At 41.4% G+C, this 16,715-nt stretch overlaps 1 protein-coding gene across 4 annotated transcripts in view; it reads left to right on the top strand.

The window, feature by feature from the left end:
- SCAF8 (SR-related CTD associated factor 8) overlaps window positions 1–16,715 on the top strand; it is a 179,323-nt gene that overhangs the window by 54,153 nt on the left and 108,455 nt on the right. For all 4 annotated transcript variants that reach the window (XR_014471640.1, XM_083176309.1, XM_083176308.1 and 1 more), the window contains 6 exons: window positions 2,605–2,735; window positions 4,338–4,514; window positions 8,228–8,301; window positions 11,371–11,488; window positions 11,835–11,963; window positions 15,538–15,647. Coding sequence is in view for 3 of the 4 variants with exons in the window: in XM_083176309.1 (XP_083032435.1) it covers window positions 2,605–2,735; window positions 4,338–4,514; window positions 8,228–8,301; window positions 11,371–11,488; window positions 11,835–11,963; window positions 15,538–15,647 (739 nt within the window). In the remaining variant the exon portion in view is untranslated. The remainder of the gene's footprint in view (window positions 1–2,604; window positions 2,736–4,337; window positions 4,515–8,227; window positions 8,302–11,370; window positions 11,489–11,834; window positions 11,964–15,537; window positions 15,648–16,715) is intronic.

Here is a 16,715-nt window from a genome sequence, read left to right on the forward strand (position 1 = left end):
AAATCTAAATTGCTGCGCTATATAAGAAACTGTAAATAAATAAATATAAATGTTTGTGTTCCCCTTGCATTGCAGCAATGTTTGTCCCAGACATACAGTGCAATAGGGCCTAATTCAGATTGTTCTCAAAATGGGCAAAACCATGTGCACTGCAGGTGTGGCAGGTAATCTGTGCAAAGAGATTTAGATTTGGGTGGGGTGTGTTGAAACTGAAATCCAAATTGCAGTGTAAAAATAAACCAGTCCGTATTTACACGGCACAGAAACAAAATAACTCACCCAATCCAACTCTCTCCCACCTGCAGTTCTGCATCATTTTAAGTACGAATTTGTCCAGCGATCAGGTCTAAATGAAGCCCATAGTTACTTGCTTTTTGATTTACTTATAACCCTGAATTGGGTCCAAAGTTCAGTCAAATTTCTTAGATTGTTTTTTTTTCTTTCCTGTGATTATTATAAACAATTTATTTGATAATTGTTTATATTTTCGGGAATATGTTGCTACACAAAGTTTTGTAAGATATAATATTTTTAAAATACTCAGTTTTTAATACATAATGAGTCAATAAGGTTAGGTACAAGCATTTGAAAATTACATCCTTAAAAATTTTAGTGAACAGCAACAATTTAAAATGTGGAGGAATAATGTATATGTGAATATGTGCCATTTTCCAGTAGGTTTAGTGATGTTGCTCTTACTCTGTTGTTGTAAGAAACTTTACATACTACAAGCCTAAATAATAAAACTTTACTATAGTTATTTTGGTACTTATGAGTTATCTGGGCGCCCGATTTTTTGATTGTATGCCTTAAGTTAAGGCATACAATCAGATGCGATGCGATATCGCATCGCATCGCATGCGACCATCGGATGCGATGACCCGATTTTTCCATAGGAATCAATGTTAAAATGGACTGAGTCCATTTTAACATGGAATTCAATGGGAAAAAGGGGTCCTTTTCATACCCCTACTATCCAAGTGGGCATGGAGTTGGATATAAACCTGTGGCGAGCCACCGAGCCCGAAGCGTGGCGAGCGAAGCGACGGTATTCTGTGTCCCCTCGCGGGGCTCGCTACGCTCGCCACGCTTCGGGCTCGGTGGCTCGCTACGCTCGCCACAGGTTTATATCCAACTCCATGCCCACTTGGATAGTAGGGGTATGAAAAGGACCCCTTTTTCCTATTGAATTCCATGTTAAAATGGACTCAGTCCATTTTAACATTGATTCCTATGGAAAAATCGGGTCATCGCATCGCATCCGATGGTCGCATGCGATGCGATGCGATGTGCCCGATCCGACCCGATTTAGAAATCGGGCGCCCGGATAACTCATAAGTACCGTTATTTTCTATTAACCTTTTTGGTGAGCGAGTTGGCAGTTAAAAGGATGCCCAATTGTATTTTTGTCCAAACCAATTGGATGTATATGTTTCTCTAAACTGGTTCTTCAAATAAAATAGTTTGATAGCTATCCACTTCCTCAGGATTATGAGTTAGTCGAGAATTTGGCCTGCAGTTGTTACTACCCTTGACCTAAAAAAAAAGATAATTGGCAGATCCCACTAACTCCCTTAGCTAGAGTTAAGACGACTTTCTTTATCCTGAATGGACTACAAGTCCTATAAGGGACTGTTGAGATCACATGAGGCTATGCGTACTCATCCAGCAGGGTTATGAACAAGCTTTTGTGGCCATCATGGTGTTGTCATTATCAAGCTGCATAAGACACTAGTGCTGGGCATCATTGCGTGTCACTTTTTCCGTTAAATAGATTTGCAAAATGCAGCTTCTTCTGATTTAAAATGTTTGTTTGTTTTTTTTTTTGCAAATAAGACACATTTTTATGGAAAAAGTTGCAAAAGAGGTGCTCAGCGCTATTAAGTGGCATGACTAGAGGGACAGATAACCCTTTGAGTGCCAACTGAATTTTTCAAAATTGGTGTGAAAATTGCCAAGCAAACAATTTTATTTAATATAATGACCAGCAATATTTACCATATATAGGAAATATAATATTTATTTTACACACCATTTTTTATTAGAATTTTTATAACACATGTAAGCGATGCTGGCATCTTTAGCGGATATTTTGCGCATCTCTCACAGATATGTTGGCACTCAAAGGGTTAAATGTAAAAGAAGATTAAATGTACATGGATACATCCATGCGTATATATTTCTGTCTATCGCAATATCTATCTATCCCGGTAAGGTCTTTTACCTAGCTAAACCTCACATAGTGTAATAGTTATGATCCAACAGTGAAATGATAATAACTGTCCTATATTGTGCTTTCTTTTCGAATAATGAAGGTTGGCTTATTTCATATTGCTCCAAATGAATTGTGGTCATTATAACATTGAAATCAATGGCGTATAAAGCAAACTTCAACAGCTTAAGCTATTGAAACAGGTCTGCAATAAATCCCAGCACCAACAACACCACAGTGTAGTATTTATAAAATAAAATATTTCATCTTAAAAAGAAATATACATATAAATACTCTTTAACGCGTTAAGTACAATCCGTTCTACTGCTCATGTTTAACTATGTACCCTGTATGTGTACATATACCTAATTTTGAATAACGTTTCTTACTAGGTACTCCAGCAACTCCAGTTACGCCAGCGAATGTAGTTTCGGGCATACCCGATCCATGGATTGCTCAGATAACAAATACAGATACCCTTGCTGCAGTTGCTCAGATTCTACAAAGCCCTCAGGGACAGCAGGTAAACTTTTCATTTTAAATGTTTTTTTTAATACAGGTTAGTTGCTAATCCATACATATATAAATGTGTGTGCATATGTATAGTTGTGTGTATGTATGTATGTATGTATACATATACGTGTGTGTGTGTGTATGTATGTATGTATGTATGTATATATATATATATATATATATATATATATATATATATATATATATAGCGGGCGGCTGTCAGCACGGGGGTGAGTTTATGTTTTGCCTATAAATGTTTTGCACTTTGTATCACTTATTGTCCTGATGACGATGCATTAAAGAGCATCGAAAACGTTTGAACTGACACGCTGTGTCCATTTACTTTATTTCGTCCCGTGGGTGCTGACTGCTCCAGAACTCTATCTATTGGCCTGCACGCAGACCTTAGGATTGCACCGGGGCAAGCTATTTCTGGTTATTGGAGTGCTACCTCTACACCATGACTCTAATATATATATATATATATATATATATATATGTGTGCACATATACCTGTGTATAACTCAGCAGCAACATAACGAGGTATGGACTCAGCGAGCTCTGAAGTAATGTCCAGATGGTGTACACAATGTCTTTAATAATGGTCCACAATTCCCTAATATTCTCTGGTGGTGTAACCCTGCCATTGATGGCAAGTTGATCGGCATTTCACATGTGTTCTACTGGGTACAGATCTGGTGAATGAGGGGGCCTCATGTTGCCAATCTTTGACAAATGTTCCTCCAGCCATAGGGGGGTATTCAATCTGGGCCACTATTTACGACGGGGGGAAATAGCGGTGAACGCCTATTCAATGCTGTCTTTCCCGACAGCATTGAAGAGGCAGATTGACAGAATGGGCCCGACTTTAAAAGCATTCGGTCCCGTTTTGTCGCTTTTCGTCCGTGAATTGTCGCGATCGCGGCCGAATATCGACAATCCAAGGCCGTTTACGCAGACACGCCCCCTTTTTGCCGATCAAAAAGTGGGACATTGAAACGCACCTGGCGATCTGCGGTCGAACAAAACGAGAACAGGCCAGGTCACGGCTGTCGGGCCAGATCGACAGTCGTGACCCAGGATTGAATACCCCCCATAATCTTGTATTTCACTGTTTCTCTGAAAGAGCCTGCTCCCGTTTAAGTGAATGCATGAGATGAATATTCCTTATTATTTATTGGTTATATATCATCTTTCAGTCGTGTGGGTTCCTAATGAGTGCAAAACAGCCACTGCTATCCTGGACTGACCCTTGTTGGCATGCTGGGTCTATTGTCTTGTGTTTTTTTTGTCACACTTGTAATTGTCTATATGCCTGAAACAGTTTGAACCTTGGCTGGATGGACAAGGCTGCACAATTCCAGTAATATTGCATTTGGTTGCAGCATTAATGAGTCCTGGAGATGCACAGCACTTGTGTTGTGGTTTGTAATGGGTGGGGCGTAGGCTCATGTACACTATTCTGCACATAATGTAATATAAATGTAATGACTTTTAACTAATTTACAATATAATATAATTACAATATACTGCTTTTAACTTCAATTTCACAACCTCAAATGTGAGTTATCCTTACATGAATGAATCATTCTTTTTTTTTTCTAACTTACAGCTCCAGCAATTGGTTCAGTCTTTGCATGTCCAGCAACAGAAGCCCCAGCCCTCACTTCTGCAAGCACTAGATGCTGGCCTAGTAGTTCAACTGCAAGCACTTACCGCACAGCTTACAGCTGCCGCTACTGCATCAAACACGTTCAACCCACTAGAGCAAAGTGTATCTCTCAGTAAGGTATGTGGCATACAGTGCATTCATTTTATTGTGCAGTGTACAAAAATCACTGGTACTTTTTTCCTAGCACAGCGCCCATCGCATCGTATACCATAAGACTAAATAAGGTATACGATGGTATGCGACGCGATGTTGTACAATAAAAAATTGTATGGCATCGTATGCCATACAATGGCATACGATTTTTTATTGTACAAGCTCCCTGATAGGTCCTTACAATGTTAAATGCCCCCCCACTATCAACGCCAACCCGAAGCGTGGCGAGCGGCGGCGGTACGCGTCCTCCGACCTTTTCATACCCCCACTATCCACGTCGGCGTGGAGTTGATTTTAGATAGTGTGGCAAGCCACTGAGCTTGAAGCATGGCGAGCCCTGCGAGGGGACGCATATTACTTTACATGTATTCCGCGTCCCCTCGCTGCGCTCGCCACGCTTCGGGCTCGCTGCGCTCGCCACACTATCTAAAATCAACTCCACACCGACGTGGACAGTGGGGGTATGAAAAGGTCTGAGGACGCGTACTGCCACCCCTCGCGGGCTCGCTGCGCTCGCCACGCTTCAGGTTTGCGTTGATAGTGAGGGTGCATTTAACATTGTAAGCACCCATTAGGGTGCCTATGCAATTAAAAATCTCATTGCATGCATCGTATGCGGCTATATGGCATGCGATGGCATAAGATGCATAAGATGGAAATCTGGGCGCCGAGCTAGAAAACAAGTACCAAATCACTTTTATTTCTCTAGCATATATTGGGGGACACTGAAACATTGTAGTTTAAGAAATGCAAGTAGAAACTTGTGTATATTAACAAAAGAGAATCTGTCCACTCCTCCCTTTCTATATCTATATATTTGAAAGCTTTTTCTTCTTCATGCAATGTAACCCCTGCAATTAATCCCACCTCTTGTGCATTGGCCCTGCCCCTTCAAACATTTGCGAATCACTGGTTGTGCAGAAAACTGATATCTCCTTGAGTGTCCACACAATTTTCTGTTATTTCTACATTGCTCCCTTTCTGCTGCACTCTCTTAGCTCAATGCTGCTTCTGTCTGCTTATGTTCCCACTTCCCAGAGCAGTAGCAAAGCTTGTGGGTTGTGGTCCCATGTACAAAAATATATTTTGGGCCCCCCTCCTCCACCCCAACCCATGTTCACCATATGCAATACAGCAGTGAGTGACATGGAAAGGCAGTGGGAGGCAGAGTGTGACAGGGCCCCTTAGTCCTCAGGGTCGCCAGTGCACTGCACCTTCTGCATCAATTGTAGTTCCACCTTTGTCCTTGAGGCACTTAGCGTTTATTTAATTCCTTCTTCAGTATCCTTTCATTCTTAAACATATATACATACTGTATATTATTTGTGAATTGATGTACACTTGTTTAACAGATGGGTATATACTGGTTTGCCACAATCTCAAATACCATGCTTCCTTCAACCCCTTCCTTGAGAAACTTGGGCTTGACCCTGGCTCAATGTTTTCATTATTAGCCTTGTTAGCATAAAATTTTAAGATGCATCCGAACAGGGCCCCTGTCTCAGTGCTTCTAAAAAGACATCTTTCCCCAGCGGTTATTAATGTTATACCCCATCATAGTCTCCTAGTTTATATTTTGAACCATAGTAGTGCCCATTATGACTGCCAGTACACATTATGCAACACGGCACCTGCCATTTATAGTACGATATAAGGTGTCTGTAGTGCATATTATGCCACATTATAGTACCCTCATTTCATATAATGACAAACTATAGTGCCCTCACTTCATATGGTGCCACATTATAGTTCCTAATAGAATAGAATCAACTTTATTGGCCATGTATGCTTGCGCACACTAGGAATTTTTTGTGGATTTACAGTGCAGCATCAAGCAGGGATGAAGGGGGGGGGGGGGAGAAGGCATTACATACATTACATTAAGACATTACATGTGGGGAACACATGCCCACTGAGTTGCACAGCGCCTAGGCAGCCATCAGCGGCGCCACTGGTCACTGCTACAGCCAGGTAGGTAACATTAAGCAGAGACAGTACAGTTATCACACAGGGAACACATACCCACCGAGCTGAACAGTGCCTAGGCAGCCATCAGCGGCGCCACTGGTCGCCGAAACAGCCAGGTAGGTAACAATACAAGCAGAGACAGTACAGTTATCACACAGGGAACATATTTGGCTGAGCTGCACAGCTCCTAGGCAGCCATCAGCGGCGCCATAACAATATAGTGCACTCTTGTTCATTTTATACCACTTTGCAATGCTCGGTCCAGAGGAATAACTAGATATATTGTAGTCCCCAAAGCAAAAGTTTACAAGTGCCTCTATGTATTATCCAATGGTAAATAATGTATATAACACATGTATCCATGTTTTGGAAGTGTGGCCCCTCAGTTCTGGGCCCCATAGCAGCTGAACTCTCCACATAAATGCCCATGCATACACAGCTGATGTGTCTTTTATTTATTTTATTATTTCCGTGGGATCCCTCTCTACCATCTATCTTAAGGTGCCCACACATGGTGTGGTTATCGCGTGCTATTTAAACTTTTTAGTTCAAATCCCATTGCATCTAGTTCAAATTGCACTGTATATGTTTTGCCTTGCTATGCGATGCATGCTTTTGCGTAGTCCCTATCACAAAGCAAAAAAGCATGTGCAGTCAGGTATTTTTGAACTAGATCGCATGTACCCTAATTGACTATTGTAGTGTAGTAAAAAATCAGGTGTAGTGCCACTATATGTTTTATGCCTTGCAAAGTTTTGTTAGTTTTCTGTTGACTCCCAAACTTGAAATGTTTATTCATTAGAGTCATAAGAAAACTTAATTCTACATTCTAGGCACTCCGGTTTAGCTCATACAAGACCATTATATTTGGAGCAGTTAGTGGAATGGTACTAGTGTCACTGTAATCTGCCCAGTCATTTATTCAATTGACAACTGTGACAATAATTTCTCTTCTATGGTAGCTGAAGGAGGACAGTTTGGCAGAGTTCATCCATTTTCTATTTGAAACTGGCCAGTGGAAAAATGTCATTTTAGCTGGACACTTGGGTACCTTTTTGCACTGACCAGTCAGTGCCACAGGTTGAAGAGCAGTGCCTGCATCTTTTAAAAGTGAAACAAGTAAAGAAACAGTCCACCAGTGCTATAGAAAAGGTGCCCATACCTGCTGTGAGAATCGCATGCGTTATGTGCTAGTTCGCATGGCATGCATTTTGCATGCAATGTGCGTGCAATGCGATCTGAAAGCAGTACAAAAAGTATGTGCAGCACACTTTTTGTACTATGCGATGCCTGCAGGAGCGCGCATTGCATGCTACTATCACAGCGTGTATAGCCACCTTAAGAGGTTGTATCATTTTTCAGGAAGGAACCAAGAGTCCTGATGCAAGAAGATAATGGGGGGGGGGGGGGGGATTTGCTAGGCAGGACCCTGTGTAGAAGCGATTTCAGGAGTCACTAGTAATACAATATAAAGGTTGAAGTATGTATTCCTCCAATGTAAACGTTTGGCCTATTTACCTATCAACAGTCAAGAAAATGATGTATTGTGTGTTATTTGCTTAAGATTATCTGTTGGTATTTTTGACAAATTATTGATAAAATCACATATATTGATTTTACTCCATTTATAAACACATACTGTTGTAAAATGTTTGGTTTTTGGGTGATGGAATATTCATTCTGCTCAACACATTTTTATATCTTTACAGAAACTTATGGACAGGTTTGATTTTGGGGAGGATACTGTCCACACAGAGGACCCAAAAAAGAATGCGCCTCAAATGTAAGATTTTGCTAGTTTCATATGTCTACTTGTTGCCTAGTAACTGTTCTTTTCTTTTACTCCTGAAGGTGGTGCACATGTAGGTTCAGTTCAGTGCACCTTTGCAGTATAATAAATCTACATAAAGACTGGTGTAATAGCACTGTCATTTTTCAGTACGGCCTTTTTTACCTGATCTGATCAGTCATGTTCTATGAATGAATTAATTTATTTCAGAGTCTTTGCCTGGAGGTAGGGTGGCTATAAGATGTTTTACTAAATTTAAAAGTCACTTCAAATGACAGTTAAACGCAGCTGCCTTGTGCACAGCATGCAAGGCTGATGGCACCTGCCACATGTGCTTACATCTGGTGTTGCTGATCTGGCAGAACTAACCTGTGCAGCTCACACAGCATGCCCTAAGAGAAGGGTGAGAATACCTCTTGTGCATCCTCTATTACTTAGTTGCTTGAGAGCACATGGCCAAGGCACTTCAGGCTTAGTAGCAACTGACATTCAGAAGCACAACTGTGCAACCCCACATAATTGATCATAAGGGGACAAGCCACCTCATATATTTTCCAAATGTTCTCAATAAAAACAAGCGTTTAAATTTAGGGTGCTGTGAAAAAAATGCTGATACCCAAGGCATCTCAGTTCGGGAAAGTTTGGGGACCACTATGTTAGAACTAAACAAATAAACTAAAAAGACAAATGTTTTGTTTATTCTAAAATGGTCTGCATAGATTTGTTGGTTTCATTGACCGTGATATTTCAAACTGATTGCTTGCTTGAATAAGCATCACATATCTTCTATCATCTAATTCAAGGCTGGGCAACACCGGCCCCCCAGATGTTAGTGAACTACACATCCCAGGATGCTTTGCATTAGTTTTGCTATGTGGCCATGCTAAAACTGATGCAATGCATGCTGGGATGTGTAGTTCATCAACATCTGGAGCGCCGGTGTTGCCCAGCCCTGATTAATCTGTCATTCAGCCTGTTTAAATGGAGAAAAGTAGTCCCTCTTTTGCATAGGGGGAGTTGTCTGAGATGATAAGATAGAATTAGTCAAATCTATAAAAAAAATTTTTAAAGGTAAACACTAGAAGTCCATCACCATACAGCTTGATGTCAGTACATTTACAAATATTAAGCTTAAAGTCCATGAGACTGAGCCAACCTCATTGGCTGAAAGAGCAAAATCGATCCCAGAGTAATCAGGATATAGAGAATGATCGAAAAAGCCTAGGGACACTTTCAAATAGATACCAGCTGGTTTCCAAGGTCAAGGTACTTCACATTCTAATTGCACTACCCAGTCTTTTTTGAGCAACAATGGTCTCCATGAAAGAAGACTTCGCTTTATAAAAATAAGAAGGTCAGACTGGACTTTTTTATTCCAAGACTTTGGGACCGATTTATCCCTCCAACCTCGGTAATATTCCCCTGCACAGAGGTTCTATAATCAGAGCTCATGGAGGGCTCCTGGTCGGCGGGGCTCCCTGCTGCCCCAGCGATCTCCAGAGCTGTAAAGTGATCTGCAGGAGCTCGAGAGAGCTCCAATCACCAGTCTGTGGGTAGGAGAAATATGGTTTATTTATTTTATTTTTTACGCAATGATTAGCTGTGTCCCCCAATCAGAGAGAGACAGCTGATTCCACTGGCCTGGTCCCCGCACAGCTTTCTTTGCCTAGGGGCAGGGGCAAAGAAAGCTGTGCAGGGGTAGGGGATATGCAGTGCGCTGGTATAATTATCACAGGTCTCAATGCGGTATTATTTTTTTTAATACATACAGCCAGATTTGTAACTTAAATAATGCACATTAAAAACCCTTTAATGCATTTAGGTTATACTAAAATAATGTGAAAGGGGTGTGAAAACACCCTGGTACTTGTTTCCTAGCACGGCCACAATCGCGGGCATTTTTTTAGTGGTCTGCGACGCGACCGACGCGATGCCCCCGATTTTCCCATTGAAATGCATTGAAAAAAGTAAAAATCGCGTCGGTCGCGTCGTATGCGGCTAAAAAAGGCTTAAATGGTCCAGACGCGATGCCCCCGATTTCCCATAGGAAACAATGTTAAATGCCTCAATTTACCCGCGATGCCCCGGATTTCCCATAGGAAACAATGTTAAATGCCTCAATTTCACCAATTCATCATAGGGAACAATGGTAAATGGGCCAGAAACCCCCAAAAACACCCCTGAACAGTGAAATGTCCCCCCAAAAGTAGTTTACGCCACCCCACGTTTAACGCGAACCCGAAGCGTGGCGAGCGCAGCGGTACGCGTCCTCCGACCTTTTCATACCCCCACTATCCACGTCGGCGTGGAGTTGAGAATAGAATAGTGTGGCGAGCCACCGAGCCCGAAGCGTGGCGAGCGCAGCGAGCCCCACGAGTGGACGCGGATACCTTCACAGGTAAACGCGGCCCTTCGCGGGCTTCACAGGTATCCGCGTCCAGCTCTGAATATATAACCTGAAAAGTACATCCCTGCAGTAAGAATAGAATTCCCTAATTGAGATCTATAGATCTGCTTGATTATACTGATTGCTTTTAAAGGTTATGCAACAATATATTCGGTTAAGTCTCCAACATTTTAGTTTTTTCCATTATCATTTATTTTATTACTTAAAATATTCATTTGGATAAAAAATCAAATGCTGTCTGATTTATTTTAAATATGGTATAAGCAATGATGGATGCAAACTACTTTTGTGAGTTTCACGTTATTTCACAGAAAAATATAGGTTTTCTTTTTAGTGGAAGGATAACAACATATTTGTTCATATCTTAAGTTTTCAAAATATACATTTTTTTTAGGCGCTACAAATATTGTAATGAACTAAAAGTATAAAAATCGATGTTGGCTGTTTTATTGTTCGTTAATGGTGGAGTATGGATTCATAATTTGTGCAGACCCCCCATAAAACAAATGTGAATAACTGTTTATTTGTGATTTTTCTCACTGTGCCTTAAACATTTAATACCTCAAGTATTGTAAACATTTAATCCTCATGAGAAAAGCTGCAGCATAGTTGCTAATTACTACATTGTATTAATTGATCTTCTATTAATCTGATAGACATCGTGTATCAGATTCTGTGAACAACTCCCTTTTCCATCAACTTGCGGAACACTTGCAGCAACAAAATTTAGAACATCTACGCCAGCAGTTCTTGGAGCAACAACATACTCCAAAGGTAATTTTCTCCCCTAAAAGTTGTGTTGCATTATTTCATATCATTCTTTATTACTGTATTTGGTAGCAATAATATGAACCAGTAACAAAACAAGCAGCGGCACTCCATAGGTTAAACAAGGCAAACGTGTATTAACCAGAAACCGACGTTTCGGGGTATGCAAAAAAACCACCCCCCCCTTTCAAAAGGGGTTTGCATACCCAGAAACATTGTTTTTTGGTTAATACACGTTTGCCTTGTTTAACCTGTGGAGTGCCGCTGCTTGTTGTGTTACTGGTTTTGTTACTGATCATCTGTAGAGTAATGTGAACGTAATTTTGTAATACTGTCTTTAAAATGTGACCAGATGTCAGCTCAGGAAAACCAAGACGTGATGTCTGAATCAGAGAATTCTGCGACACCGTCCCAGGATGACAGCCAGCAGGCATTTTTGGAGAAAGAAGCACAGGCTCATGCTTCATTAAACATGCAAGAGGTAATACTCCTTACTGTTGGAACATACATTTTTCTTTACAAAAAAATACATTTCATTTCTTTAGCTGGTTACATAATTGAGCAATAGGCATTCGTTCTGACATCAGTACGAATGGCTGCCAGGGTATTTCCCATTCAAACTTGGACGATGTTAATGAAGGAGGGAACGCTTATGTTCCATCCTTCATTAGCATAAACAAGAATGCTAGCGATATTTCTGGGTTTGATGTGCAGCAAAACAAATATCAGTTGCTAACAACCAGTACACACCTACCGATGCGGTGATATATCCTTCTGAAGAGGCATATCGTGCCGTCATTGTCATTTTTAGCGAATAGCTGTCACACAAATAAATAACTGCTTTTACTTGCTCTCAGAGAAAGCCGTCGGAACCGGGTAAGGGGCAGAATGAGCGGGTCCCGTGTTATCTTATGGGGAAACCGTTCTGGCTTTGCCTGGCGATATCTCCGGTTCCCAATGGCTAGCTTCAAAATGAACTATGGAGGGGAGGGGGTAAGTGCACAGCAGCTCCGTCAGCAGGCAGGAAAGATCCGGCGGCTTCCCCCAGCAGTGACTGATATGGGAGGGGGTCCCCAGGCAGTGACCTGGCGGCTTCCCCAGTGGCAGCTCTCACTACCATCACCACGGCCAGCGACCGCAAGCCAAGTAAGTACCTTTCACACCGGCCTGTATCCCGGGCTGTTCATTGCTCATGGTCTAGGGCAGTGGTTCCCAACCTGGGGTACTAGTACCCCCGAGGGTACTCTGCAGACCAGTTGGGGGTACTTGAAAATAATATTGGTAATGGCGGAAGATGAAAAAGTATTTTGATGGCAGAAGAAGACCCATTGCCATGGAGAAGAACCATGTTGTGTCACTTATGGTTCTGTCTTCAGCGTCATCAGAGTCTCATTGTGCTTTTGCCTGACCAGCAATCCAATGGGAGCTACCCGTGCTGCCCTCAGACATCAGCGATCATCTGCCCTGTACTGACACGGGTGGAAGTAGCAGCGGCATTAATCCTACAAGTGTAAGAGGGAACCCTGGAGACAATACACAACCAGCGGCCAGACACAGAAGAGCACGATTCCTGTCTGCTACTCCTTAATATGAGGATAAGCATAAGGACACGCATACCGCTCACTTCCACTCCACTGTCTATATTTTAAATTGAGAGGATGGGTACTCATCAATGAAAAGCCTAATCAAAGGGTACGGGAGAGAAAAAATGTTGGGAACCACACTGGTCTAGGGTGTTCATTCACATACAGATCAGTCCTCTTGATGCAGTCACATCAAACATCCCTCTCGGCAAGCGACTCTACTTGCAACGGACATCTTACATCAGTGTGCACACAGATATATAAGTGCTACATATCAAATTGATTAGAGCTGTCTAGTGAATTGCTTTTTATTTCATTCAATCATGGCAGAATTTTTGATTGACAAAAAACTAGCAATTTTGACCGTTTGTAGGGTGAATTTAACTCACCCTATTTAATCCCCGTGTTGATTTTTCACCTGGGCCACATGGATCGGCAAATTTGTAGCGAACCCAATTGGCTTTGGAGATTTCTCAGCTGTTTTCAACAATGCCAATTCGCCCCCAAAAAAGGGAAATGGCATGGGGGATAATGTACTGAAAAACGGGCGAAAATGGTGTGATTGAATACGGATATGTGGATCTTTATTTATTTTTTTAATTCTGTCAGGCGAAAAATTAGTCGGGGATTGAATATCCCCCTGTATTAGAATTAAGATTCACATTTGCATGCAAAAGATAGATGCTTGGTGGAGCACATTTGCGCCAGGCATCTCGCTGAACAGGCTGTATTGAGGCTAGGTGTATAAGGTCACCTGTTTCTGACTCACTTTGCTAAGCGGTTTCCATCTAAAAATGGAAACTATGTAATGTGCAGAGACTTAGCAATGGGGATCTGCACTGTGATGTGGGGTGTGGATCATTGGATAGACCCCAACTAGGTCGACATGCAGTAAGGTCGACAGGGTCATTAGGTCGACACAAGCATTATGTTGACAGGGAAGGTCGACGGTCAAAAAGTTGACATTGGGTTTTCACCTTTTTTTTATCCCAAATGTCGACACAGTTGACATGGACACTGAAACGTAGCACGGCATCCCCTCGCATGGCTCGCTGCGCTCTCTATGCTTTGGGCATGGTGCTTCGCTACACTCGGCACACTATTTTATTCTCCCACCATTGATGGTAGGGCATGAAATACTGCCTGTCTGCACATGTCGCTCAAAAATAAAAGTATAAAAACCCATGTTGACCTTCCCCATGTCAACCTAATACATGTGTCGACCTAATGGCACTGTCGACCTTCAGTCATGCTGACCTTTCTGCATGTCGACCTTCATGTGTGTCAACTTAATGCCTGTGGACCTAGTGACCGTATCCCGTGATGAAATTGAGTAAAAGGTTTTGAATTAATGCATATACTTAATTCCTATTTTGTGAATCCAGTAGAGGTCGCTGGGCTGCCAATGTTTGTTTTAGTTCTCCTTGTTTAAGTGTAAAGTTGATAGATGTTGGTAAACCTTTCCATCTAGTCTTTGGTTCCTCTTCATCCTTTAAATTGTAGCTGCTTACCCAAAAAAATGATTTCCCAGCAGGTTATGGGGATATAGACAGGAAGGCGTTCAGACTGTGTGTTTAACTTTGTTCCTAAACTCCAGGATGAGCCTGAATACTTGGAATGGGATAAAAAATGGGAAAACCGCACAGGATCTTTGGCGTCCAACTCAGTGTTGTGTTTGATTATTGTATATTGTGTGTCTCTGAACGAAATGAAATATAGGAAGTGTATTCTCAATTAATCACAAGGCACCACTATTCAAATATGATAGTGCCCACTACTGTCAGTGGTGCACCCCTGATTCATGTCAAGTAAACCAAGGGAGGAAAAGGAAATGAAAGGACTCTGGTAGAGGGCACCCTTATGATATAGAGAAATATGCTCAAATGCTGCTGTTAAAATTTCACATTTTATTAGAAATGCATTAAAAGAGATAGTTAGATGAACAATGCTTGCCTGTATACTTTAAAGTCCATGTGTTCCCCAATGGATGCAGAAAAAAGGATTACATGAAAATTCTAATTTATTCCAAATTATTGTTTTTTCTGTGTTATTTTATAGGCACAACAGTATATTAAAATTCTACCTTTAAAGAATTAGCTAACACGCAGCGTGCATACTCACCATGTATTCTTATGGAAGTTGGTGCATACAAATGTGCCCGCACACAGCCACAAACACGCTGTTTGTGGCAAACTTGTAGCGTATGGCCGTTGCCGGCTGTACAATGATCATATCTGGACATCAGTAATTAAACACAACAAGGAGTATATATATTACAATAAAACAATATCATTTGTATTTCCTTTTTGCATTATTACTATTATAATTTTGAGTTTCCGCTTAGCTATACAGTGAGTGCTATTTTTTTTTTATCTGTGATCAATGGTTGTTTTTTTATATGTGACCACTATGTTGTTACTACATATAGATTTATATTCAATTTGTTTAACACTTGATCTATTCTGTTTTAAGGATATGGATATTGATGAAATGCAGGATGTAACTGAAGAGCTGTTTGTAAAGGAGGAAAAGAAAATTCTAAAAGATGAAATACCGAGGACACGTTCCAAATCCCGATCAAGGTTTGACAGTTTATGCAAATGTCTAGTTATAAAATGGCTAGAGCACAACTACTGCAAGTTACAAGCTTCCATATGTATCCAGCTAACTTAATAACGTTCTATAACTCCCCATGGAGTATGTATGTTTCTACTTGTTTTATGTTATTCACCCCATGGATGTCCTGGATAACTTTGCTCTTTATGTACTGGTAGCCATAGATTGTGCCAAGTGATTGAAACTGTATGATGAGGCTGCCTAGTTGAATTATGTAAAACTGGGGCAGATGTATTAACAAGCATATGCTGCACTTAATGCTGGTTAACAGGGGGGATTACGTTTTTTTTAAATGTGTGATCAGTGCACCGATCGTTCTTTAGGGACAGCCCGCCAGGTAAAGCTAAGGGAGGTTGTCTGCATCAATCGCTCCAGCCGTTTTATGGCTCTGGCAATGAATGACAAGCCTCCTAGGCATACATCACCTGTTAGCCACCCTGGCAGCTTCCCCAGCCCAGGGCTAGCGTTGTCCTATCCCTACTGCAGGGACAATGCTAGCCCTGCTGCTGGGTCCGGGCTGTGCATGAGCAAGATAATAGCAAGATGGCACGCATGCCCAGTGAGCTGGCCGGGGGAGAGAAGGGTTTTTTATTTTTTTTTGTTTAATGCGCAGTGCTGACGGGGCAGCCAATAAAGGAGAGCTGTGCAGACAGGACATAACAGCTCTTCTTATCGGCAAGGGAGGGTTAATACATTAGTTTTTCTTATGGGTGCCTGCTTCTGCCTGTTATGCAGGAGAAGCGGGACCCGTAATTTTGAAAACGTTAATTGCATAATAATACATTTGCCCCATATAAACCAATAGTACGGCTGGCTTATCGGGTTGTTCAAAGGAACCGGTGAAATTTGACTGATAATGTGTGCACTGGGTCACATGTTGTCTTCTCTGCTATGCCTTTTAATTATATTGATAGCATTAGTGTCTGGATTTTGTACATTATGACTGGCAAGTCTGTGACCTAAATGTACAACTATATTATAGACTTGGAGATAGGTTGCACTCCTTAGCTAAACAGTAGCTGAGTGCTGAAAAT

Source organism: Crinia signifera, chromosome 3, assembly GCF_055691185.1.
Source record: "Crinia signifera chromosome 3, ASM5569118v1, whole genome shotgun sequence".
Classification (NCBI taxonomy): domain Eukaryota; kingdom Metazoa; phylum Chordata; class Amphibia; order Anura; family Myobatrachidae; genus Crinia; species Crinia signifera.